This window comes from Apus apus, chromosome 2 (assembly GCF_020740795.1).
Source record: "Apus apus isolate bApuApu2 chromosome 2, bApuApu2.pri.cur, whole genome shotgun sequence".
NCBI classification, from domain to species: domain Eukaryota; kingdom Metazoa; phylum Chordata; class Aves; order Apodiformes; family Apodidae; genus Apus; species Apus apus.
Window position 1 is genome coordinate 64,021,547 of NC_067283.1, and position 24,252 is coordinate 64,045,798.

Consider the following 24,252-nt stretch of genomic DNA (forward strand, 5'->3'; position numbering starts at 1 on the left):
AGCTCGTGTGCTCTCCTTGGGCTCCCTGACAGCCTTGGGTGTGCTCTCCCCAGCTTGACTGACTGCACGTGTGTCAGTCACCTAAGGCTTGCACATGTTCTGAGCAAAAGATGGGAGAGGTTGTTTCAGTGCCTGGCCTTCAGTGGTCTCTGTAAGAGGCTGTATGTTCTTAGCCAGCTGGAAGGTTGCAAATCTATCTTAAAGGCAATAAAGGTTGGTGTAGGGGAAGTCTTCTAACTAAATAAATACTGCATTTTTGTTTTGCAGTAGTGTAGACAGTGGACTTAAGTGCACATAGACATTATTCTGTATAATACAGATTTTGTAATCGGTTTGCAAACCCACTAATAAAATTAATGAGGGAAGCAGTGAGATTGCTTTAATGAAAAACAGCAAAATCTCATGGCTGATAGGCTGCTACCCTCAACAGGGCCCTGCATTAGCAAATTATTAAAATAACCATAACTGAGGTTTAATATCTTGCGTTCTTTTCTGTTATTTTCTCCCATGATAATTTGACTGGTTACCATAAACGTCTCTCTTCAGTGACCCACTTGTCTGTGTCGGTATTGCTGAGCTCTTAAAAACTGTAATAAACCCACTCTTTTAGAATTTTGTATCAGTGTCTGATTGACTTTCAGTTTTAGTGTTGATAGTTTGAAAAGAAAATCTTCTGTGAAAAGAAAAATAAATTCAAGTCCAGCTTTACCCACGAGATTCAAACTGTGTTCCTTTCCTGGTATTTAGCAGTAAGAGATTCTGTAGGTCATAATGGTTATCATGACTGTGCAGGGATTTGTAACACTTTTATATCTGTTTTTTCTTGGGAAACTTGGGGGAGGTTATTGTCTTATTGCTGCTGAGAAGTTGGTAATAGAAGCTTTTTCCTTTTCTGACCTTTTATTCTCCAGTCACAATCATTGTGGCATGTATATGCTTTTTTCTCTTAATAATTATACTAGTTTCGATGTTTGCTCAATTTTGCATTTGGCAAGATAATAAGTAGCTCCCTGCCTCCTTGATATTTGGTAACTTGAAAATGTGCCTGCAGGAGCTGTTTGGAAAGTGATTTTTTGTGTATTGTATGTTGTTATTAAAATCTTCTGCTGATATATTTTCTTCATTCTTTCTTCAGTAGTTTAATGTTCTCTGTAGCTATTTCCAGATTATTGAGCAGTGCTTCCAACATAGATATAAAATGAGCAAATGATTGTAAGTCAGATGAGAAATAAGTGAATGCATGGGCAAGGAGACAGAGTGCAGCAGATTCTTCTCTGGTTTTAATTCCTGCATTCAGCATTTCTCAACTGTGTTAATCCAAGGTGCAGTGGCACTTTGAAATTTTAGAAATGCACCTGGAAATATACACGAAGACCATTTGATAGGGCATCACTGCACTATTTTTTCCTTTACAGCAGAAGAGAAATTAGGTTAAAGCTACAGGAAAATAAAAGTAATGTAGTGCTTTTTAGTCCTGATTACACGTTTGTAAATCATTCCACAGGTCATTCTGTGGGAATTTTCTGGACTACCAGTTAGTCAAGGATCATAAAGTATAAATATTCTCATACAATGTATAGCTAGATATTTTTTCATGTCAGTATGTTCCACTTTGAGAGCTATGGAAGTCACTGTTGCCTCCACTGTATGAAATAATTTATTGTAACTGACAACTGCTGAAACTTAACTTATCAAATGAGAGATACAGCTGATCATAACTGTTCAGAAAGTCACCAGGCAGCTTAAAAGCAAACACCAGAAGGTGTATAAGTACTATCCTTTGCTCAGTTTTGCTTGTTTTGAGCATACATACATCTGGTGCAATTCTCTGATCAGAACTCATAGCAGACAATCCATTGGCATGCTTTGTGGTGTTCAAGTTCTGTTTTTTCTTATTAAAAAAACCCAACCACTATGGCCTGTTTTCGTCTTCTCCATCTGTAAGATTGAAGTGCATCTAAAATATGCCTTTCACAGGGAGACAATTTTCAGACCAGGAAATCCAGCAGCTGATGTTTCAAGCTATGGATTTGCCAGAATATATCCTCCAACAGCTCAGCTGAAGTCTTGCAGCCTCCTAAATATGCACTTCCTGCCTGAATGTCATCAGTGTGCATCTGTCTTGGTTCCAGCATTACTTTGCCATTGGGTGAATCATAATAGCTCAACTTCAGGCTAGTTTCCAAGAGAACTACTGGTATTTCTAGCATTATATTTCTTGTACCTCGATTAACCTAATTCATTCATGGGATTCATTGCAGTTCTGTTCTTTGGTATAGTTTGTGATTAAAGAATGTATATAAATTGCAAAATTTACACTTAAACGATACAAAATGTAGACACCTGTTTTATTTTTCCATGTTATTTTCTAGTTATTCAACTTACGACAGCTTTTGAAGAACTGCTCCCTTCACAAGAAAAACAGCAATATACTTAAACACAGAGACAGCTGTTACACTAGTTTCAGACAACAGTTTTGAACTTGTTGGTTGTATGTAAAATAATCTGTTTCTGAATGCACTCAATATTAATAATAATATGCAAGCCTGTTCTTGCTTTCAGTAAATTTTCGTCTGTTGTTCAATTTAAAATAAACTTTAAAAATAATTATTTTCTAGGTCAAGAAGTGGTGTTCAAGTGCCTTGGAGAAGGAATTCTTGAAAAGGCCTTTCAGGGTTATAATGCTTGTATTTTTGCCTATGGACAGACAGGTGAGTCTCTTGTGATAAAAGGGAAGAACACTTTTCGTTCACATGGGAAGTAGGAAGAAAAAAAAACGTAAATATTAAACTAGATAATATTTTAAAACTGTGTTTTGAAATGTCATTTTGTTAAATGTCAGACATTTAGTACAGCCAGTGGCAATGTAAAGTACTTAAAGCAGCTCTAAGTATGTTCCTAGTTACTACCTGTTGGGGCTGCTTTCAAAGCCTGAAAGGAGTAGGTAATACCAAAGATTTATTTGGTCGTTTCTGAGTGTGTTCACAGGGACCCCAAGTAATTGCCTTGCTGAAAAAAAACCTTTAAGATAATTTCTTTTTTTGTTGTTGTTTACCTGTACCCTGTAGTCAAAAGAACAAGCTATCTGTCTGGGATAGCAGTTCATGTTGTACTGTGTGCCTCTGGAGGGATAACAAAAGAATTAAAATGTGCTTCATGAACAAATGAGTACTTCAGAAACAACAGTCTAAAGCATTCTCTTCTCCTTTTTTTCCTTTAGGTTCAGGAAAATCCTTTTCAATGATGGGCAATGCAGAGCAGCTGGGTCTGATCCCACGGCTCTGTTGTGCTTTATTTCAGAGAATCTCTGTGGAAGAAAATGAATCTCATACTTTTAAAGTTGAAGTGTCCTATATGGAAATCTACAATGAGAAAGTCAGAGATCTGCTTGACCCAAAAGGGTGAGTAGCTTCACTCTCCCCCACAGCCTTCCTTATTTTTGTCTGAAATTATAGAAGGAGAAATCACTTTTGGAAGTCCTTGAGAAGGTTTTTTCAGAATTTATGTTTATATAACTTCTTTAGAAAGGATAAGATACTGAGCACCAGAAAGAAGAGAATATCCATGTAAAACTTATATATGAGATACTAACTGGCATGGATCAGTTTTAATATTTGGATAGCATAATAATGATGCAAACAAATACAGTGTGAAGTAGTTTAATACCAAAAAGCAAGACTATGTACGGTTAAATTATGAGATGTTTTTGCCATATGATCCAGACTGTATTCAAGTAAGAATTTTCATCAACTAGATGAAGTTTGAAGCTTATTTACAACTTGATTCTCCTGGTTTAGGCATGAGCTTTCGGAATGTGGAAGGGTAACACCTCAGAATATGTTGATGCCACTCTTCTGTTTTGTCTGCACAACTATACTGGTTAGGCTCTCTGGCTTGGAGATGTCTAGACAAGAGGTAGCTTGATAGGGTTTTTTTGGGCTGAACATTGATATATGTGTGTGGTATATAATTTGATTCCTGAACATAATTGCACTAGGTGAAGAAGTATGCAAGTCAGTTAAAAGGGTAGCTTTGAGAGTCTCTTGATATATGTTAATAAAGTGTAAGAAGAACTTAGGCTTTAGCAAATCGTTGGGGGGAAGAGGAGCATTTTTGGTTTCCTTTTTTGTCTTGCTTCCAAATAAGGCATTTCAGGTTTTGCTCCAGCCCCAAACACTGGGGTGGGAGGATGCATTAAAAATAATTTATGTTCATAGATTAAAACTGGTTAGATTAATTTGAGTCTTTATTTTTAATTTGAGTTAGAAACAATTCTGGAAGACTTCTACTATATAGAAGATTCTTATAATTTCATACTGTAATTTTTGTTTTTAATAAAGTTCACCCTAGTGGATTGTGAATAAAGTCTACTTTGTTTCACAGGAGTCGGCAGTCCCTCAAAGTTCGAGAGCACAAAGTGCTGGGACCATATGTAGATGGCCTATCTCAGCTGGCTGTTACAAACTTCGAGGTAAATCTAAACCAATGGCAAGTTTATAAATAACACACATGTACAGCAGTGGGAATCTTATAAGAAATAAATTAGTTTCTATCCAAACATTTTGGTTCATGTTTATGGTCTCTAGCAATTGCAGAGATCTTCTCTAATGCTTCAGAAGTATTTATTTCATATAAAAGCATTGGATTTGCCTTTACGTTTGTTGAAAGTATAATAGTGGTATTGCTTTATTTTGCAATTCTCAGTGCATGCAGTATGCACCAAGAACCCAGAGTTTCCATGACACAGGAAGCAGGAGGCTTCCCAAGTAAGAATGTTAGTCTTCCAGATTTAATTCCTTTGATTTTGTTGTTGAATACAACCTCTTATTTTGCACAGGTATGCTGCATGAGGAGCTATAACATGGCTTATGTAAATCACAATTTAAATTGTGACACCGAGTCCATTTGAGTTACCAAACCACCATCCAAATTCACTTGATCCCACTGTCTCTGACATAGACAGTGGGATTGAGTGCACCCTCAGCAAATTTGACACCAAGCTTAGTGGTGCGCTCTGGTGAGACCTCACCTGGAGCGCTGTGTCCAGTTCTGGAGCCCTCAGCACAGAAAAGACATGGAGCTGTTGGATCAGGTCCAGAGGAGGGCCACAAAAATGATCAGAGGGCTAGAGCACTTCTCCTGTGAAGACACTCTGAGAGAGCTGGGGTTGTTGAGCCTGGAGAAGAGAAGGCTGAGAGAAGAGAAGGGTGGTGAAACACTGGAAGAGTTTGCCCAGAGAGCTGATAGATGTCCTGTCCCTCGAGACATTCAAGGCCAAGTTGGATGGGGCTTTGAGTGATGTGATCAAATGGGAGGTGTCGCTGCTCACTGCAGGGGAGTTGTACTAGAGGACCTTTAAACGTTCCTTCCAACCCAAACTATTCTATGATAAATAAATCAGTATTGTAGAAGCCATTGAGCTACTATAGGTACAGTGGGAATAACTAAAGTGTGCAGTTGTATGAATTGTGTAGGCCTTTCTTTTTATGAGGAAGCTGATTTGAAAATGTTGGGGTTTAAAAAAAAATATTCATTCTTGGTGTAGTACTATGTGGGAACTGTTTTAGGTTTTTATGGGCATTTTTCTTTTTCTGAAGCATCTGTGCATATTGTAGAGTTATAAAAACTTCTTCTGCAGATTTCATTGTGAATTGCATACTTTGGAAGCACACCCTCTTTATTAAAATTTTAGGATACCGTGTTCATACCTAGTTTTTGTCTGATGACTTTTGGAAGACTCAGCAAGCACATATATCAAACTTGGCAGAGTTGTCTTTGTGTTTATGTCTGTGGGAAGGTACAGGCTCCAAATGAGGTAACCCTTTGAGCCAATTAAGTGAAGATGGCATTAGTGCAATTCAGTAAAGAGATGCGTTATGTTCACTTGTCTAAGTAAGTAGATCTGTGGTGGCCTGATTACTGGCATTAAACATTACGATCTGTAATGGGGACGTTGCCAGCATATTTCAGCAGCAGATAAGGAGAGGGTGAGTTGGGTGTAGTTGCTGGGCTTTTAAGCACAGCACTTGAAACAGAGATGTGATTTAATGTCATTCTCTGAAATGACGTACCCTCTGTGTCAGTACATCTCAAAACATGCAGAGAATTTTCTCATTACTTCTACCTCCCCTTCTTCCTCTATCCCACACGTACACGCCTTTCAATTTGGATGAGGATTTTGTTCAGCAAGCACACTACTTGCTTTTATGCTAGCATTGTTTTTTTTACTCTTTTTGCTGTAGGATATTGAGTCACTGATGTCAGAGGGAAACAAATCGCGAACAGTTGCTGCGACCAACATGAATGAAGAAAGCAGCCGCTCTCATGCTGTCTTCAATATTATAGTGACTCAGACACTCTATGACCTGCATTCTGGTGTATGTATTTCTGTTGATTAATTTATGAAGTTGTGGTAAATTATTCTACTTCCTTCCTCTTACACATAAATTATCTGCTTAGTTGTGCTTCTACCTTTAATGCCATGGGGTCCAGTAATCAAAATAATATTGGCAAGACTGTAAGATTGAGAGGACCGTGGAAGGATGAGGAAGCACACCAGGTACAGCAAACAGTTGGATCACGTTTTAAGATTGTATTGCCACCATGAAATCTGTCTTAGGTCTTAACTTTTGCTGCAGTTGATACATTTTAGTGGTCTGCTTTGCTGGTAAAGTTATTGATGTTACCACACAGCTGATTCTGGTTCATTAGTGCTTCAGCCTTATAGTATAAAATACGTGAGTGGCTCTTAAAGAGCTATAAAAACTCTGACAGTTCCTTCTTCTCTCATATTTTGAATTTAATACTTTAAGCCACATTATTGTGAAGAACAGAGTTTTATGGTGCCAGTCTCAGACATGTTAACGCTTTGTGTCAGTGTTTCTGAACTGTTGTTCTCCTATGTCCCATCTATGCAGAATTCTGGAGAAAAAGTCAGCAAGGTCAGCCTGGTGGATTTGGCTGGGAGTGAGAGAGTGTCCAAAACAGGAGCTGCAGGAGAACGTCTGAAGGAAGGCAGCAACATAAACAAGTAAGACATTGGCCTACAGAGGTTGCAAAGCCTTATCTTGTAAGAATCACTGTTGTTTCCCTGGCCTCATCTTGTGGTGTGTTTGTCGTAAGTCAGTTAAAATGACAGACCTCGTCAGAAGCAGTTTGATACAGCTTTCAGATGCCCTGTGATAAACCCTGACACTGTTCTTTCAGCAGCTCTGTGCTAAGCACCACGTGTTTCCTTTTATTGGCATAGGGACCCTAATTCATACTTGACTCAGATGAGGGCTATATGAATTTTATCTGGAAAAAGTGACAGCAGCACTCTTTAATTAAGCATATACCTTTTGTGATTCATTTATACACCCTGTCCTCAGGCTCATGTATTTGTCTCATCATCTGCTCAAGGAAGAATGCAGAGTTGCAGAGTTGAACGGCTTTGTTCCAACCTGTATTAAAATATGTAAGAGTACAACTCACAGTTTAAGAAAACCAGATCAGAATAAAGTTTAGCATTGCCTTGGGCATTTGTATTCAAGCAATGACAAGTTTCAAGGCACTTTTTTACTGTAATTATGGTATTATTGCCCAAAAGCAAAAATTTAGCACACTATTACTCCTGTCTTAAATACACTAATTTTCCTGGGAAAAAAAGCATTTAACTGTAACATTAAAAGCTACTCCTTTTTCAGTTTAATTTTTAAATGTTACAAAATGTTTTGGTATTATAAGTTAACAGTGACTGCACAAAGGGTGTTTGAACACTATTCATACTCAAAATGATTTTAAATTACTTCTTTTTAGAGTTTTAACATGCTTACTTTTCTAGCTTAATTTCTAGTCAACTTTGTGTTTAATGCATCAGATTGGTAGCCATGCTGGTGTAGTCCTTGTGAAACTAAATGATGTGGCTCTCTTTGCCCAATGGGAGGTATGGTGCACTTACCCCACTGGTTACTAGTGAAATCCAGATTGGTTTTACTAGAAACTGTATTTGTATTTTACATAAAGAAAGGTGAAAATTCATGTTTCTTTCTAATTCTTGGGGAAGAGTTCAAATGCCCTCTCTTTCAATAGCTATTAATAAGCTGCAAGTGTAGCTTTAGAAAACAAATACATACCTTTTTTTTTTTTTTCCCATTAGGATGTGTACTCAATGTTAAACTTTTAGGGCATTCCTGCAGTAATGGAATGTTGTTTTGTCCATGCTAAACCTCTTTGACAATAGCAGATGCAAGCACCAAACTTTTCTATAAAAGATATTTTGATATTTGAAAGAAGTGGACAGCTGTACGTTTGTTCATCAAATTTTTATATGGTATAAATTTATATTACTTAGTTCATTTAATTAAGCATTATCTAGTAGAAATCTTTTGAAACTGATAGGCAAGAGGTTTCTTAGTGCTGTGCTTGCTGTCTTTGGTTAGATTTTTGCTGTTACCTGGGGCTTTAAGGAAGCCTGTATTTTACTGGAAGCCTCAAAATTCTTATACATGTTTTAGTAGACTAGTTTTTTAGATAGTATTGTGTAATATCTTTTGGGTGTGATGCACCTTACTTATTAGGGAAAGGCAATAATCTTCGCTGGTGTGATACAGTATACTTAAGCCATATACCTTACTGTGTCAGGTCTTTTTTAAAAAATATTTTATTATTTTATAAAAAAGCAGTAACTTGTACTGGTAGTATGCACTATGTCTAATGAGAGAAAAGATGGAGCTGCTGAAATTACCTGATAAATAATTTTGCTGCTTGCAGTATGTTTCCTTGCCTAAAAGAGGAACATGGAAATAACATACCTGTTTTGTATTTACAAGGCAGGGAAAATGTACACTCCTCTGTGCATACCAAAACTGCAGAGTGTTTTCATTGAACTGTGTTCAGCTGCTCCCTGCAGGTTTTTCTGCTCTTTGTTTTCTGCATGAAACCTGGCTAAGGTTCTGGTAGCTGCTGCTTCCAACCCACAACTGTTATAAACACTCCCATCTTGGAACAGCATGTTGCAGAAGGGAGGTGATGGATTGGTCTCCCACATACTGAAACAATGGAGAGTTGTGTCATTTTGTTAACAGCTTCATAAAGTTGTAATAAAGATTACTTCTGTTTTTTCTCAGAGCTGATGCAGAGTTGCCTTGCTGAAGGCACTGGGTGTCTGCTCTTTATTATTGATGGTTTTGGGGGGGTTTACCATACCTCATAGTAAAGCTGGGTGGGCTTGTTCCTCCCCAGGATGGTACGAGTTCACATGCCAAGAATAGAAACACAGGTACTTTACAACTCTGTGGCGTAGTCAAAGAATTTCTAGAAGACAATAGTAGGAGGAAGCAGACTAAACAAGCTGTAACTTAGTGGCTAAGAAACGTACTTTTTGTGAGCAGTAAGCAATTTTAACTCTGATTAGTGAAATCATAGCTGTTGTCATTTTAAATTGAGAATGCCAAAAGAAGGGAAGGAATGGGTTGGGACAGGTCTCGCTGCAGGCTGGTTTTGGAGAGGGTGTTTGTGTTAAGAGAAAGGTCAGTTCTGCTCATTGAAGAATTTGGTTGTAAATTACACAGAAATAGCTTTAACAGGTGTCATTTAGGAAGAGAGGAGCAGAACTGCATGAGGAAGCACCACCTCGCTTAGGCCCATGACAGGAGTGTGTACAAGCTTCCTCACCCCCCTTTAGCAAGGGCAGCCTGGTCGTGCTTGAGGAAGAGGGACAAGGAGAACAGGGAGTGTGTAGAAACTGCACCTTGCCCTGCTCTTGCACCAGGTCAGCTCGCTTGCTCTGCTGCATCTGAGCTGCCTCAGTTGGCCCTGCGCTACGAGCTGGGGCTGATTCATTATATAGGTGGTGTGAGATAGGATCAAAGTAGTGACGGATCTCTGGTGCCTCATTTAGCATGGAGCTAAGCGGCCCACGAGTCCTGTAATTAGTTTGTTGGGCAGACATTTCTTTTACTTCTTTCCTTAAAAGTCTTTAAACAGCTTTGTATTATGAAATCTCAAGCTGAATACATCAGTTACTCCAGTTTGGCTTTTATTGCGGATGTTACAGTTACTCTTAAAATAAAATCAGCATTTATAAGGAGCGGAAATACTGTCATGTCTTTTAATCCCGTCTTAATAAACTGCAGCTGATAATTTCCTGTTCATTAAAATACAGTGCCCATAACTCAAATTGGTATTGCAGCCCTGTTGAGAAATAGCTTTCAGTGACACGCCTTCTTGGATACCTGATCTTCTCATCGCCCTTCTGACTGTCCTTTTCTTTCCCCTCCCTCAGTTTTTAATTTTGATTTTCACATTCCCCCTCATGTAAAGAGGGAAGGAGGAATTGGAGGAAGGTAGGCCAGGGAGGATTTTTTAACTTCACTTTCCTTGAAGGTGGACTCCATCTGGAGTATGCTGGTGGTGCTTTTTAGTTGTGCTGTAGGAGGTTGCTATGGAGCAGCATACAGCATCCTACTGTTTGTTCTCACGTGTTTAGCACACTGTCATCTCTGCTTGTGGAGACCAGAGATGGGAAGCAAGAACAAATTCTACCTCTCCCATCTTGCCCCTGCAAGCTTTCAGAGGTTGTTAGGCTTTGGTTCAGGTCACAAACTAAAACTAACCATTCTTTTTGCTGTGAATTTTTCAGAGGTTGTCCTGTGAACAAATGTATAAAATAGAGTGCTCTCAAGAGAGATCAGATGCCTGGCCTCTCCTTAAATTTATTTTAATTTTGCTTTCAGGCCTGTATATCTTCATACCACTTAGTGCTATACACAGTATGGGACATCTTTTTTGACACGTGTAATGGTTCTTGTTACTTTACCCTCAGATTCCTTGAAATACTCTTTTGCAGTGTATTTATCACTTTCTAAATGTTCTTTCTGAACCACTGGTAGTTTCAGGCAGCAGTAAGGTTGTGTTACAAATATTGTGCCTGTCAACTAAAATAGTACAACTTCTTTGAAAAGAAAACTCGAAAGGATGGAGGGGAACAGTACAACTAAAGATTTGACTAATTGCAATGCTGCTCAAGTTTTCCATGGTAGTTATCAAGAGTAGCTGGGCATGAGTCTGATGGACCAGAATGCTCTTGGGCTTCAGCACTGTCTGTTTTAAACCCCTTTAGGCATCTGTTTAATGTTCTCAGGCTCCTGAACCGGCTCATTATCTTAAACATACTCACCCCAAGAGCCACGATGTCACTTAAATTTACACAGGGTTGTGTAACAATTGGATTACACAATGCACAGATCCTTTGCACAGGTTGCTAGTACAGTTACCCTTGTTGGTAGAAGTGGTACACGTACCAAAATTAACAAGTTATCTGTATTTTCTTAACAATTCTAGAGTGGTGTTTGGGATGTGCTTGCCTGCTAAGCAATCTGGGAGCTTTTCTCTTTCATGATTGTACAACATTTTTGTAACTGAAGGATTGTTTGGTCTGTTTCCCCCCATGAGAAGCTAGTGAGGCTCCACCTTAATAATAAATCAACCCATTTATCAAGGAATCTCCTAATCAGTCTCTTCATCCATTGTTGTGTGATGGCTGATTAGTTACTGGTTCGCCAGGCAGGCTGGTTCTCCTGGGCTATAGATGGCTTTGTGTTGAGGATGCCTCCTTATGGCTGGAGAATTGTTCAGTTTTAGTCTGTTGTTAAGCCAGAACTCTTAAAACATTGTTTCTAGAGACAGGGCATTCTTGCTGTTCTGCCAAGGCTGACTCGTAACAGTGTCATGAGGCAGTGTCCAAGATAGAAGTATTTTTAGTCTCTGAGAAAGGGTAGATGTCTAATCAAAGGCAGTAATTGGCCATGTACTGAAGGAATCTGCTTTATGCTTTTCAAACTATTTTAAATACATGAATATTTCAAATTAGTCTTTCTGGAACTTGATCTTAAGACCAGATAAGATGAAACACTGTGTATAGTATTTTCATTATTTCAAATATGTAGGTTTAATAAAAACGTTGCCCTGTTTGGAGCAGGGCAGAAGGCTAGCTGATCTCCTGTGGTCATGTCCAGCTTAAATGGTTTAGATATTTTAAAAATTGGATGTGAAGTTCTGCAGAACATAAATCAAACTCTTTAGCAAATCCCCTTTTCTGTGTTTTATTAAATCTGCATTTGGCATGTGTGTTAAAGCTATTCTGTGTTGCATTTATAGATCACTTTCAACACTGGGATTGGTTATATCATCACTTGCTGACCAAGCAGCAGGGAAGGGGAAAAACAAGTTTGTGCCTTACAGAGACTCTGTACTCACTTGGCTTCTGAAGGTAATTAGTATTTTTCATTCACCCTGTTCGCCAGATTTCAGCTTAATACTGTGTAGAATCATCGTAGCAAACCTCTGTGTACGTGGGCTTTATAATCTTTTTTTCTTTGTTCTTGTTAGAGAGGTGAGCTAAGAAGCTCTGATAGCTGTAAGCTGTTCCAAGTAATATGGACAGCTAAGCGTATCTTGTGTTAATTCTGTTGTAAAGTCCTATTTGGCTATTTTCTGTCATAGGGGAATCGAAGCTGGTGGAAGTGGCTGGAAATGTTTATGGGTCATACTGGTTAGTTTACATCCAGAGTATCTCTGAATCTAATTAGTGAGCTTTGTATTTTAAGTATCTTTGTAAAAAAAATATTGTGTAGTCTGAGAACAATTTTTAACCCTCCATCTTTCTGTGGATGCACCCTACAGGACAACTTGGGAGGAAACAGCCAGACTGCCATGATAGCCACAATTAGTCCAGCAGCAGACAATTATGAAGAAACACTCTCTACTCTGAGATACGCAGACAGAGCCAAAAGGATAGTTAATCATGCTGTGGTGAATGAAGATCCAAACGCCAGGGTCATCAGAGAATTACGTGAAGAAGTTGAAAAACTGAAAGAACAGCTCTCACAAGCTGAGGTAACAGTAGTTACAGTACAACATAACTCACGTTTCCCAAGGAAATGTCAAACTCCATCTGGAAGAGTAGCTTTCTTTTTAATTCTTACTAAATGAGGAAAGGAAGCCTTGCACTTTTCTTTCTTTTCCTTTTTTTTTACATAATTAACTTTTTTTCCTGAGATAAAGCCAACATAATGTTTTCATATTTTTAATAACTTTTAAATTACAACATTGTACTGATGGTAACCGTGGCCAGAATAGACTTTTCACAAAGAACTTCATGTCAAGCAGTGATAGATGCAGAACAAATGAGAACTACAGAACAACTTCATTCTAGAGACTTACTAGTATTTTTTTTATTATTTTTTATTTTTTAATGGGTGGAGTATGTATTTTATGATGCCAAATGGAAAAGTGTGAAAAACTGTAACTCTGGTATTGGACCACAGAATATGTGTGACGTTTCTCTCCTTGACATTTGTGAAAATCTATTAAAAATTTGTCAAAACTGCAACACCAAAGCCATCAGCAATTGACTTTACTGCATTAACAGTTAACACTGTGATTGCTGCCTATCTTAGATTTATAGTTCTAATTCAAGAGTAAAGTATCAGAGTAGGATAGTTTACTTGGTGATATCTGGATAAACTAGACACTGCACTGTAGGAAAATATTTTTTATCTTTTCAGGCACAAAATACTGGTGGAAAAAGAGCAGAAGTGTGTCTGCGGGTAAATTTGCATATGTGCCATGTATGAACAGATCCTTACAGGCTGAAATGGGAACACGTGCTTTAAGAAAAAGGAGTCACTAACTTTTTTTGTAAATAAAACACAGTTCCTGTCCCAACGTCAATGACGTTGATGGGCTGTGGCTGAACAAAATCGGTAGGAAGGCATCCAAAGTTTTGCTAGTCTTTTTTAAAAGTTTCTTCTTTTACATCTTCTATTAAAAACTGTTATATGGAGTTGTAGGCCAGCCTCTTGAATTCTTACTTGGCACCGGAGGTATTTAAGCCCTCTGCTTTTGTTTTCTACTGTGAAATGAGAAGCCTGTGTTAGCTCCAGAGCATGCCTTCCTTTGAAGGTAATCACCAGGATCAGTCTGAAAGCTTTAATGCAACTCCAGGAACAGTTACAAAACCAAGTTAGAATGGAAGGCCAAATCTTGAGAGGAATTTGTAGGTGATACTACTTTTGAAAGAAAATCTTTGCAGTTGAATTTCAGAGAGTTGAGACTTAAATTTTTTAAGTTATTCAGATATTTTTATACAGACACTGAAGCTTCAGAGGCCAGGGCCAGAGGTTTTGTTGGTTCCATCAGCCTCTGGAGCTATGTCAATCTTCACCGCTTTTCGTTCAGAACTCATATGTGGATTCTATTCTCTTCCTTTGCAAGTGATGTATTTCTTCATCTTCTGCCATGAAAAACTGGGCAGTACAGTTGAAATCTGTCCTTGTTGCACTTCATATTATGTTGCTGTGCTCAGTTCCCTTGGGCAAGCAGATGTTGCAGTGGGAAGAACAGCTGAAGGGTTTTGCAAATTTCTGTCTTTTAGGCCATGAAAGCACCAGAACTGAAGGAAAAATTGGAAGAATCTGAAAAACTAATAAAAGAGCTAACAGTCACCTGGGAAGAAAAGCTAAGGAAAACTGAAGAAATTGCACAGGTATATCAGAAATTTTGAGGAGGAAAGGCCAGATGCTTATGTAGTACAAGTCAGCTGAACTTAATATGCTTTAGTTGACTGTGTTGTCTTCCCCACCAGCTATTTAAAACTCCTCTTGATTTCTGTCTTTTCCCCTAGTTTCTGTGTTTTGGGGTTTGGGTTGTTTTTGTTTGCCTGTTTAAAGTCTAAATTTCATAAGAATTAAGTGTAGCTGTCTCGCAACCTCATTAGTAAAAGCTAAATATTTGATTTTAAAATAAAACATCAAAATACGTTTGGGCAGATCATTTTTTTAAAATGCCACAGGGGGATCGTAAATGTGTTTCCCTTTAAGTAACTAAGAAAATCAAGACTTACAGAAGAATCAGAGATTTAGCCAGTGTTTGTTGCTTTTTGCTTCTAATGACTTCTTAACCAGAGAAGGGAAATGGGTACATGTATTCACTAATGTTTATTGTTATTGTACTGAAAATAAGACTTCTGGATTCCAGTGTGCTTTTTCCATCATTTCCTCTGTCTGTAGTTTGGATAAAAAGTGATGTTGGTTTCCCTTTCTAGTCCTAATGTTCCAAAAGCTTTGGTGCAACCACTGTTATAATTTAAAAAAAAAAGAAAACAAACAAACAAACAAAAAGGCAGGGGGAACAATCAAACCAAACTCAACCAGCCAAATAAAAAACCCCAGCCCCCAAACTGTAGCAAAGCAAAAGACGTGTAATCAAGTAGGTACTTTAGCGGAATTAAAAATTATACTGCAAAAGAATAAACCTCAACTGTGGCATGCTATTTTCTAAATTATCTGTGACTATAATTAACTTTGATGTAATTGCAACTGAGATTAGTTTTTAACTAACATACTGGTTTAAAGCCACATTGTGTTACCTATGAGTAGCTCTGATAAAATCTATTAAACATGGTACTTGACAAATCCTTAAGTTCTTTTTCTGCCAGCAGTGTAACAGAAGGCATGCTCAGCACATCTTCAGCTTCAGATGCTGTGCTTTCATTTACTTCCTGTATTTGTCTCTACAGGCAAAATTAACCTATTTTTGTGTTTGCAGGAGAGACAAAGACAGCTAGAGAGCATGGGAATTTCCCTTGAGTCTTCAGGTATCAAGGTTGGGGATGATAAGTGTTACCTGGTGAACCTGAATGCAGACCCCGCACTCAATGAACTTTTGGTTTACTATTTAAAGGTAAGAATGTGAATAGGATGTTTACACAGAATGAAAGGACACTTGTGTATTGTTTGAAATTCTGGCTCAATTTGTTATTCAGACTGTATTTTTGTATGTTTAAGACCAGTTGCAGCAAAATAGGATAGGCTGCCTCCTACTGTTCAGGGTTTGTTTTCCCTTTGCACTTCAGCTTCATTGTTTCCCTAATGAATCTCCCGTTCGGCAGCACTGGGAGAAGTGCTCAGTGTGTGCCAGTGTGGAGGTAAATTCTAGCGTTTCCACACAGGATGTGAATAGAGCTGCTTTTTTGGACTGAATTGGAAAGGAGAGCCTTGTGTTAAAAGCTTCTTTTTGTTAGTGAATTGAGAATAGCTTTGAATTGCTTTAAATTAGGAGGAGATGATGCTTAATAGCAACCAGTAAAAGTAAGCATAATCTTCAATGATAGAAAGGCTTAAGAAAAAGACAAAAGGGGGGGGGGAAAGCACACTGTGAAAAATTTACAGAAATGTATTTTCCTAGTGCTGCTAGATTTTGTACCATTCTGTTTAGCATAGTCTCATGTCAGAGTGAAATAGTGTCAAATACAAAACTATTAAGCTTGCAAGGAAATGTGAGCTCCCTGTCAATAAGTTATGAAAGACTATCCTGTCTGTTTTTATAGTTACTTTTGTGCTTTAGTGACTGAGATAGGGCTTCTGTATTTGAACAGTAGCAAGTAAATCACAGCTGCTCTAACAACAACGAAATATTTCAGCAGAATTTACAGTATGACTTGAAATTATGTAGAGATTAGTCTGTTCAGTTGAGTTGCTATATAGATAGCTGTTTTCTGAAAAGCAGCCTATTTTGTGCACCTTGTTCTACTATCCTTGTTTTCCTCTGCTAGATATATATATATATGACATGGCTGGTTTTCTTCACTGTTTTAATTTTTTGCTTGCTCTTGCAAGTATAGTCTGAGAATATTTTAAAATCAGAATTTGCGTGTCAACCGCTTTATTTTGTATTACCTAAAACTACATGGAGAAGAACAGTCCATGTGTGACCTTCATAGTCTTCCAGTCTGCTGTGGCACCGTTTCTACTCTATAGAAGTGCTTATCAAAGGAGAGCAAGTACATTGTACAGTCTGTGCTTTAACTAATATTTTCTTAGTTATATAAACAGTGATAGTTTGCTTGTCTCTTAGTAACAGCTTATTTTCTAGGATCACACGAGAGTTGGTGCAGATACCTCTCAGGATATACAGCTCTTTGGTATAGGAATCCAACCAGAACACTGTGAGATTGATATTGCTTTAGATGGAGAAGTTACACTCACACCAAAAGAAAATGCAAGGTAAGGAAGATCAGCAGTACTTTCCAGTAAACTGTTTGCTTTTTTCTTTACAGAAGGCAACTTTTGTGCATCTTTATTTTACATAGACATCAGTATCTTATGTTCTGATCAATGAGTAGCTTCAATATAGATAATTTAGGTACTTAGAAGTGAAACTCAGTGATAAAACTACAATTTTCTCACATGTGTACACACCTACTCAGCATCATAAGAGGCTGTCAGTGGTTTGGCTCAGCATAAATCATTGCAAGAAGAGATTCAGTAGGAATGAGGGACCATTGCTTGTCTGTGTCTTGGGTGGTAACGGGTCACTGCTGGCAATCCTGACCCATGTGATGGGGTGTAGGGTATGTCTCGGTGGGGGAAGATAAATTGTGCCTCGTGAGTAGTTCCTACTGTAAAGCTCACTATTTTATGAGAAAAAGGTGTTTTAAATATCTGAAGATCTTGAAAATACTTTTTGAAATTTTTAATCACTGTTGTGTCTAGTAAATATGTAATGTGAAGTCACATTTCTCCTTTGGTTTCCACTACCATATTTGAATTATTTTTCATTTTGGGAGCACTGCAGCTTCTTGCATAGAATCATAAACATCTTTGTCGCTTCAACAGTGTGTGACAAGCAGAACCTTTGTTCTAGCTAAAGGTCATGCTGCTAGACTGAAATCTGAATGTTTCTATTCTTCAATAGAAGAATAAGAAATGTTTGAGAGGCACCTTTTAAAAAATACAATCTCTCTCATTCTGCCTTCAGTAAAATACCTCTTAACATTTGTACTTTTCTTCCACAGCCTGCAGTACAAAATTTCAAACAGATGAGATTCAGACTTGTGATAATTACTGTAGTACTAGAAATCAGTAATTTTTACTTGCAAGAGCAAGTGTCAGTGGAAAAAACATATTTATTTTTACTTCTGCCTGATCTGCAGTGCTAAAGTAGCTGTTCTCAAGATACTAGTGTCAACAGAAATTCAATTACTAGAATTTCATTGAACAAAAAAAAAAAGAAAAATCTGGTTTTAAATGGCATGCTTGCATGTTTTTGTTGACTTACTTGAAACAGATAGTTGAATACAGAACATTGCATCTGAAAAGGCTTTTTTTTTTTGTTTTCCTTTTTTTCCCTTTCAGATAAAATGTTCTTCTTTGTGACTCATATATGCAAAAGTTCAACAGCTCCATTTTTCCCATTTGGGATAGAATGCAATACAAAAAAACCCTAAATGCAAATATGTAGTGATGTACCAGATGTTCACAAAAGTAGTCCTTTGTTAATAATAGAGGCTCCATTTGTTGAAAGAATGAAACTTGGATCCAAGGATCTTTTCTTATGCTTGAATGCTGAGTATGTTAACAATATATTTTACAACAGTGTGTTGACTAACTTGTATCTTGGAGAGCTTTATCAGTTGGATTTGCATGCAACCAAGTTTACAGAGTATTTATAAGCAGCAGGCAGTGACCCGGTTTGAGAAATGGGCACTTAAAGAAAACTCTGCAACTAAAAGCAACCTTGTCTGTATTTTTTGCTGAAGCTTTCTATCAGCCAAACCTGGAGGGGCAAGGTGCTTTGTGTTCAATTCTGACAATAGAAGTCAGACCGGTAACGTTCCCGTTGATTCTTTAATGAGAACCTAGGAGATTTGTGTGTCGTATGATACAAATCCCTGTCAGAAGATGGGATAAGTAGTAGATCTTGTTACTTTTCAACCTGTTATTTTTAGACTTCCACTGAAGTTGTATTTTCTTCTTTCAGATCCTGTGTAAACGGTACACTGGTATGCTCTATCACCCAGTTATGGCATGGTGATAGAATATTATGGGGAAACAACCACTTTTTTAGGTAATACTTGATATTTAAGTTGATATTTACATTCCAGCCTTTTACATTCACCCTTTTTTTTTAGTTCCACTGTTCTGCATAAACTTTTTAGAAACTGAATTTTAATTTTTATACAGAATCAATTTACCAAAGAGGAAACGACGAGATTGGTTGAAAGACCTTGAGAGAGAAACTTCATTAGGAGAACATGATCTGGATGCAGCTAGTGAAGCTTCTTCAGAACCAGACTACAACTATGAGTTTGCACAAATGGAAGTTATTATGAAGACACTGAATAGCAACGGTAAGGCAACTGCCAGATAAAAATGTTCTTTAGGGTCATCTGAGAAATTAAGGATGTAACTTAATTTCTGGGTAAAACAAGTGGTGTGCTTGCTCCAGGGGCCCTTGAAGCACTTTCAGAAAAAGATATTTTACAGAAACAATGTTAGGCACATATCTATGTAGGTATAAATACAGACACACACACACACGAGTTAGTAGTTGGTTTCTGCCCTTACACACAATTTTATCTGTACATCTGCTGTCCTTTATAGTGCAGCTGAATTGTAAACATATGCCTGTCAAATCATCATCTAAGTCCTACTACTGTCTTGTTTTTGCAAGTTACTGCTGACAAAAGGGTGCTCCAGATACGGCTTAGTTACTTTCATCCTTCCTTTTGTATCAAATATTTCTGACACCATTTTAACCTCAGTAGAGAAGCTCTGAAATGACAACAAGCCAATAGTCAGATGTCAGCTTGCGTGGGTTTTAACGCTTGATCACTCTCATTATTTTATTTAATCTTTGTTAAAACCTATTGTGATGCCTTTTTTTACAGTATAATAAATTGCGGTATGTATAAAATAATGGTATAGTGTATATGAAACAATATGGTGCTTACTTGGTTTCTAGAAGGCAAGTCATAGTTTATATGACAAAAAGCTGAAAAACTTGGTAAACTACTGAATGCCTTGTACAGGTTTTTTAATACACAAAATTTGAGAGGTAAATACATTGGGTTTTGATCACTGTCCAAAAAGACTCATTAGATGGTGTTTCATTGCTTTCTGTTCTCTATTCTTCATATCTTTGTAGTATTTCCATTGTTTGCTGTGGTTTACTTGTACAGTATTTACTTTTTTCTTGAGTTCCTCTTACTCTGTAACTTCCCCCATTTTGCTATTTAATACAGCATGATGGTTTCATATGGTTGATGCTCTAGCAACAGTTTGCAGGTTTTTTACAGTTGGATTTCAATGGGATTGCTTGTGTGAGTTACAGGGTCAGGTCATTTAAGTTGATGTGAAATGACTGTTTGATAACAGAAATATTCTCATGGTTCGCTCATACCAGGAGACGAATTTCAGATGAATCTGCCATCCTGGTGGTCTTCCGTGTTGTCATCCCTCGTGAAGATGCTCTTGCCTGTCTTAAGGCCTCAAACCATCCTGTATCTGTGCCAAAACTGGGACAAAGGTTTTGAACTCAATTAGCTCATGCATGAGACTGCTGGAGAAATTTGAAAGCATTAATTTATGCTTGATCTGCTTGTTACTAACCAGAGATTTGACTAAACTGTAGCAGTCTACAATGAGGCAGTGTTCTTTGAACAGGGTGGGGTTTCACTTTTTTTGGTTTTCATGTGGTGTTATCTAGCTGATCAAAATGATTCTCCACAGTATTTCAAATGTCTTTACACTTTAGCTCAGTAGACTTTTTTGGTTGTCGTCTGGGCCAATTCTTGTCTTGGTTGGTTGGTTTCTGTGTCTTTGCTCAAGGACAATGCAGGCATTGCTGTTTCACGAGAGCTCTTTCCTCCCTAATGCACAGCAAATGTTCATAGTCATACATGTTGCACAGTTCCAGACACATCATAACCTCATTGTTCTGCTTCTTGTCTCTTCTGATGCCTCCCACATAGGTTTTGCTTAACCAAGTTGGAGTAGTAAGGGATAATAAAACCCTGATGAAACGTGACTGTAGGGATCATAGGCTGGTCTTTTTGTTCGAAGCCTGATAGCGCTTCCAGCTTCTGTTCTTCACAAAGGTATAGCTAGAATAGTCTTTCTGACAGGCTTCCAGTTGGGTAAGAATTAAAGCAGCTTTTTGCAATGCTATTAATGTATTCTTCCTTAAAATGAAAAAGAAATACTCCTATGGAAGAAGAAATAATTGGGTAACTGAAGACAGTTAATTCTATTACCTGTATCCTCTGGTGAAACCCTAGGGGTGAAATAAAGGGCTATCTTAAAACTTTGATTAGATATTTATTTTATAGGCATTTATAGGTTTGGGGGTTTTCTTTCACATTAGTGGTTTGAGACAGCCCAAATCAAGAGCTTTCGGTTTTCCTTCTTTTTGGGTTTTGTTGCCCCCTGATCTACTTAAGAACAGTAACTCTCTTTAAATAAATAGCCTAGCTTTTACAGGGCACAAACACATTTGTTTTTATGACACACAAGCAGTACAATAGTGTCACATATTGCTTCTGGCTCCAGAGAAGCTTGGAGGAAAATGTGTAACTCTGAAAACAGCTGTAAAGTAAACATCCAGATTCTTTCCTCCATTCAATGTGCTCACTTTCTTTGTGGGATTCTGTCAGATCAGCTTTGTATTGCTGATTTGTGATGTTGCTCAAACACAGAATCAGCAAAGAAGTTTACTTTATCCTTGTATATGGTGCAGTGGTTAAGTAAACAGTGTGATTAGGTTACCCAGCTCCTCTTTTAAGCAAAATATAAACTGTTAGAGGTCAGGGTGGGGGTTTTGATGAAACTTAGAAAAGCAGCCCATGTCATAACCTTCTCCTAGCATTGTTGTTACAGGATTAAGAGATTCCAGACATGAATTAAGTGACATTGCAGCAAAGTAATACATGCTGTTCATCCCACGGAGGAAGTACATTCTTCTAGTTCAGTGTTAATATTCTAAGATTTTGCAGAGGATTAATTGTATATGAATAGTCTTCTCAGGGTAATTGAACTCTTGTCACATAAATATGTAGAGGACTGGGACTTGGGACTTTTAGCACTATATGGAATTTGCTGTGCATTTGGCAGGCACTGAGTATAATCCTCAGTAATTTATTTGGCTTTGCATGAGAAATTCAAAGTTGTGGAACATGGTGTTTAAACACTATTGTAGTTTTTTAAATTGTGAAGAACTTGACTGTTTATTTTTTTCATCTTCTAACTAGATGGTTTATAATTCACACCATATTTTGCTTTTTCACTATGAAAGACTGGATGTCTTCTGTGTAAACCCTTCTGAAAGTTAAATGGAAGAGTATTCTGAAAGTGTAAATTTACTTTTTATATTTCAATACTAGCATAACCCACCTTTTTTACTCCAAACAGTAGTGGATTTCATTGAAACTGGGAATTTTTAGACTAGGTTCTTGCGTCTTGTTCCAAATAGTTTCCATGGCATAATCTGATCCTGTGGTGGTTGTGATCCTGTAAATCTAGATGCATTATAAGATCACTGTTATTAAGGAAATCTGGTCCCTGAACTTGGAACTGGTCTTTGAGCACTTGAGGAAAGTCTTGTTTTAATGAGCCAGCCTTAGATTAATTTCCTGTGTTTGCAAACACAATAGAGGGCTTTAATTTCTTCCATGCCTTTTCTCCGTCTTCTGCGTAATACCTGATTTCTCAACCATTCTTAGACATAACTAAAACTGTTCTAGGGATTATGCAGTAAAATGCATCCATGTGAAGCTAATTGGAGGATGCAGATCAACGTGCATAAGTTGGTCTGTAGTCTTGAATATTAGAACTTGGTTCATTCAGTTGAGGTGGTTTTTTTTGCACTGTTTAGAAGCTAAAAATATCTAACCCTCTTTCTAGAATGTCATGTACTAAAAAGTAATATTTTTGGTTATTTTGAGTCACTTTTATGCATCACTGTTTTGCTATTTGGTTGCTATTTATACTGACTGATTTTTAACTTTGTGCTTTATAGTTACCATTGTGTTGGTATTTTATGGTGCCTTTGTGTGAAGCCAGTGATTTCTTCCATGGATGAGTGTAGGGCCATGGTAGTGACTTGCAGTAGTCGTTGTTTGCTGCTAAAAATAAAGATGTGCTTTATATCCACCCTGGTATTTCCAAAAAGGATGCAGAGAGGCAAATACAAACCCACTGTAACAACAGAACCTTGGAGATTCTCTTTGCTCTTCTGGCATTTATAACAGGAAGGATTTGTTTTACAAAGCAGCTTGCCTAAATATCCATGTACATCAAAATTGCAGACAGTGAGTTGGTTTATCTTTAGCAAAATTGATCTCAGTAGTTCTAGTACGTGGTAAGTTATTATACAGTAATGCTGCATTTGTTTGTGAAGATGCAAGGGGTGTGTGTTTTCAGGAAGAGTGTATGTGCATGTTATGGTGACCAACACACTAATGATGATGAAAACCCTACAGACCCTTTCATGTGAATGCATGCTATAGTAACCCACATATTTTTTAATTGTAGCTTTAGGAACACTTTTGCTTAATCTTACATGACTGGGGTTTGGTAGTGAAGGGAAAGATGGTTCCTAAATCACACTGACATGCTTGAGTTTGTGTTTTTTGAGAAGCACACCTCTAGTTCCCAAGTGGGACAGTGTAATTAAATCTAGGTTTATTTTTCACCTTCCTGACAGCCTTAAAAGTCACAGGAGCTTTTATTTTTATATATTTACAAAGTGGAAGAGATGCCACAACCAATTATTTTAAAGCTGAAGCTTTTTGCCCTTGAAAATCCTGACATATCCTAGAGCTGCAAGGTTACTTCCAGTAATATTTCACCACTCTTAATGACAGAACTTCCTGCTCTCCCTTCCCTGTCAGATGTACAGAATCAGTAATCTTGTAGGTGATTGCTGAGTGACAAGCAGGTGACTAGCAGAGTGACCTGCTGTCACGCAGGTATTCATCTACATTGGGCCTCTTGCAAACCAGTTTTTTTTGCTGCACTTAAGCTTGCAGATGTACATACCTAATGCATATATATATACTTGTAGTATACAGAGTTTATTCAATTTAATTGTTCTTTCAATGTCACGGTCTAGCTTTGGATCTAAAACCAGGAAAAAACAGAGTAATGTTTCTTTAATTTGAATGCAATTTAGATTTAGCTGTAGCTGAATGACACAAGCAGTTGTTTCAGGATAGAGTATCTGGATGGATATTTGTTCTGGGTCAATATTAAGATGAAATGTGGTTTGTAAAGCTGAATGCAGAAGTCTCCTCCAGAGCATACTTTGTCTGCTTCAGTGCTGTGAAGAACATTGGTGCAATGTGGTGCATGACTAGTCAGACAATTTGTTTGTCTCAGTTTTCATCTGCAGCTCTCCAGTGTTTCATTCTCTACCAAAATGTAGAAACTAAAT

The 24,252-nt window shown here is 37.6% G+C and overlaps 1 protein-coding gene across 9 annotated transcripts in view; it reads left to right on the forward strand.

Moving 5' to 3' along the window:
• KIF13A (kinesin family member 13A) overlaps nucleotides 1–24,252 on the forward strand; it is a 118,220-nt gene that overhangs the window by 55,817 nt on the left and 38,151 nt on the right. For 5 of the 9 annotated variants that reach the window (XM_051611879.1, XM_051611881.1, XM_051611883.1 and 2 more), the window contains exons 5-16: nucleotides 2,619–2,711; nucleotides 3,221–3,401; nucleotides 4,384–4,471; nucleotides 6,243–6,377; nucleotides 6,918–7,030; nucleotides 12,139–12,250; nucleotides 12,664–12,876; nucleotides 14,417–14,527; nucleotides 15,589–15,723; nucleotides 16,915–17,045; nucleotides 18,802–18,888; nucleotides 19,005–19,171. In XM_051611879.1, coding sequence (XP_051467839.1) covers nucleotides 2,619–2,711; nucleotides 3,221–3,401; nucleotides 4,384–4,471; nucleotides 6,243–6,377; nucleotides 6,918–7,030; nucleotides 12,139–12,250; nucleotides 12,664–12,876; nucleotides 14,417–14,527; nucleotides 15,589–15,723; nucleotides 16,915–17,045; nucleotides 18,802–18,888; nucleotides 19,005–19,171 — 1,566 coding nt within the window. Of the gene's footprint in view, nucleotides 1–2,618; nucleotides 2,712–3,220; nucleotides 3,402–4,383; nucleotides 4,472–6,242; nucleotides 6,378–6,917; nucleotides 7,031–12,138; nucleotides 12,251–12,663; nucleotides 12,877–14,416; nucleotides 14,528–15,588; nucleotides 15,724–16,914; nucleotides 17,046–18,801; nucleotides 18,889–19,004; nucleotides 19,172–20,226; nucleotides 20,350–24,252 lie in introns of all 9 variants that reach the window. The other 4 variants (XM_051611875.1, XM_051611878.1, XM_051611876.1 and 1 more) reach the window with 1 other exon arrangement.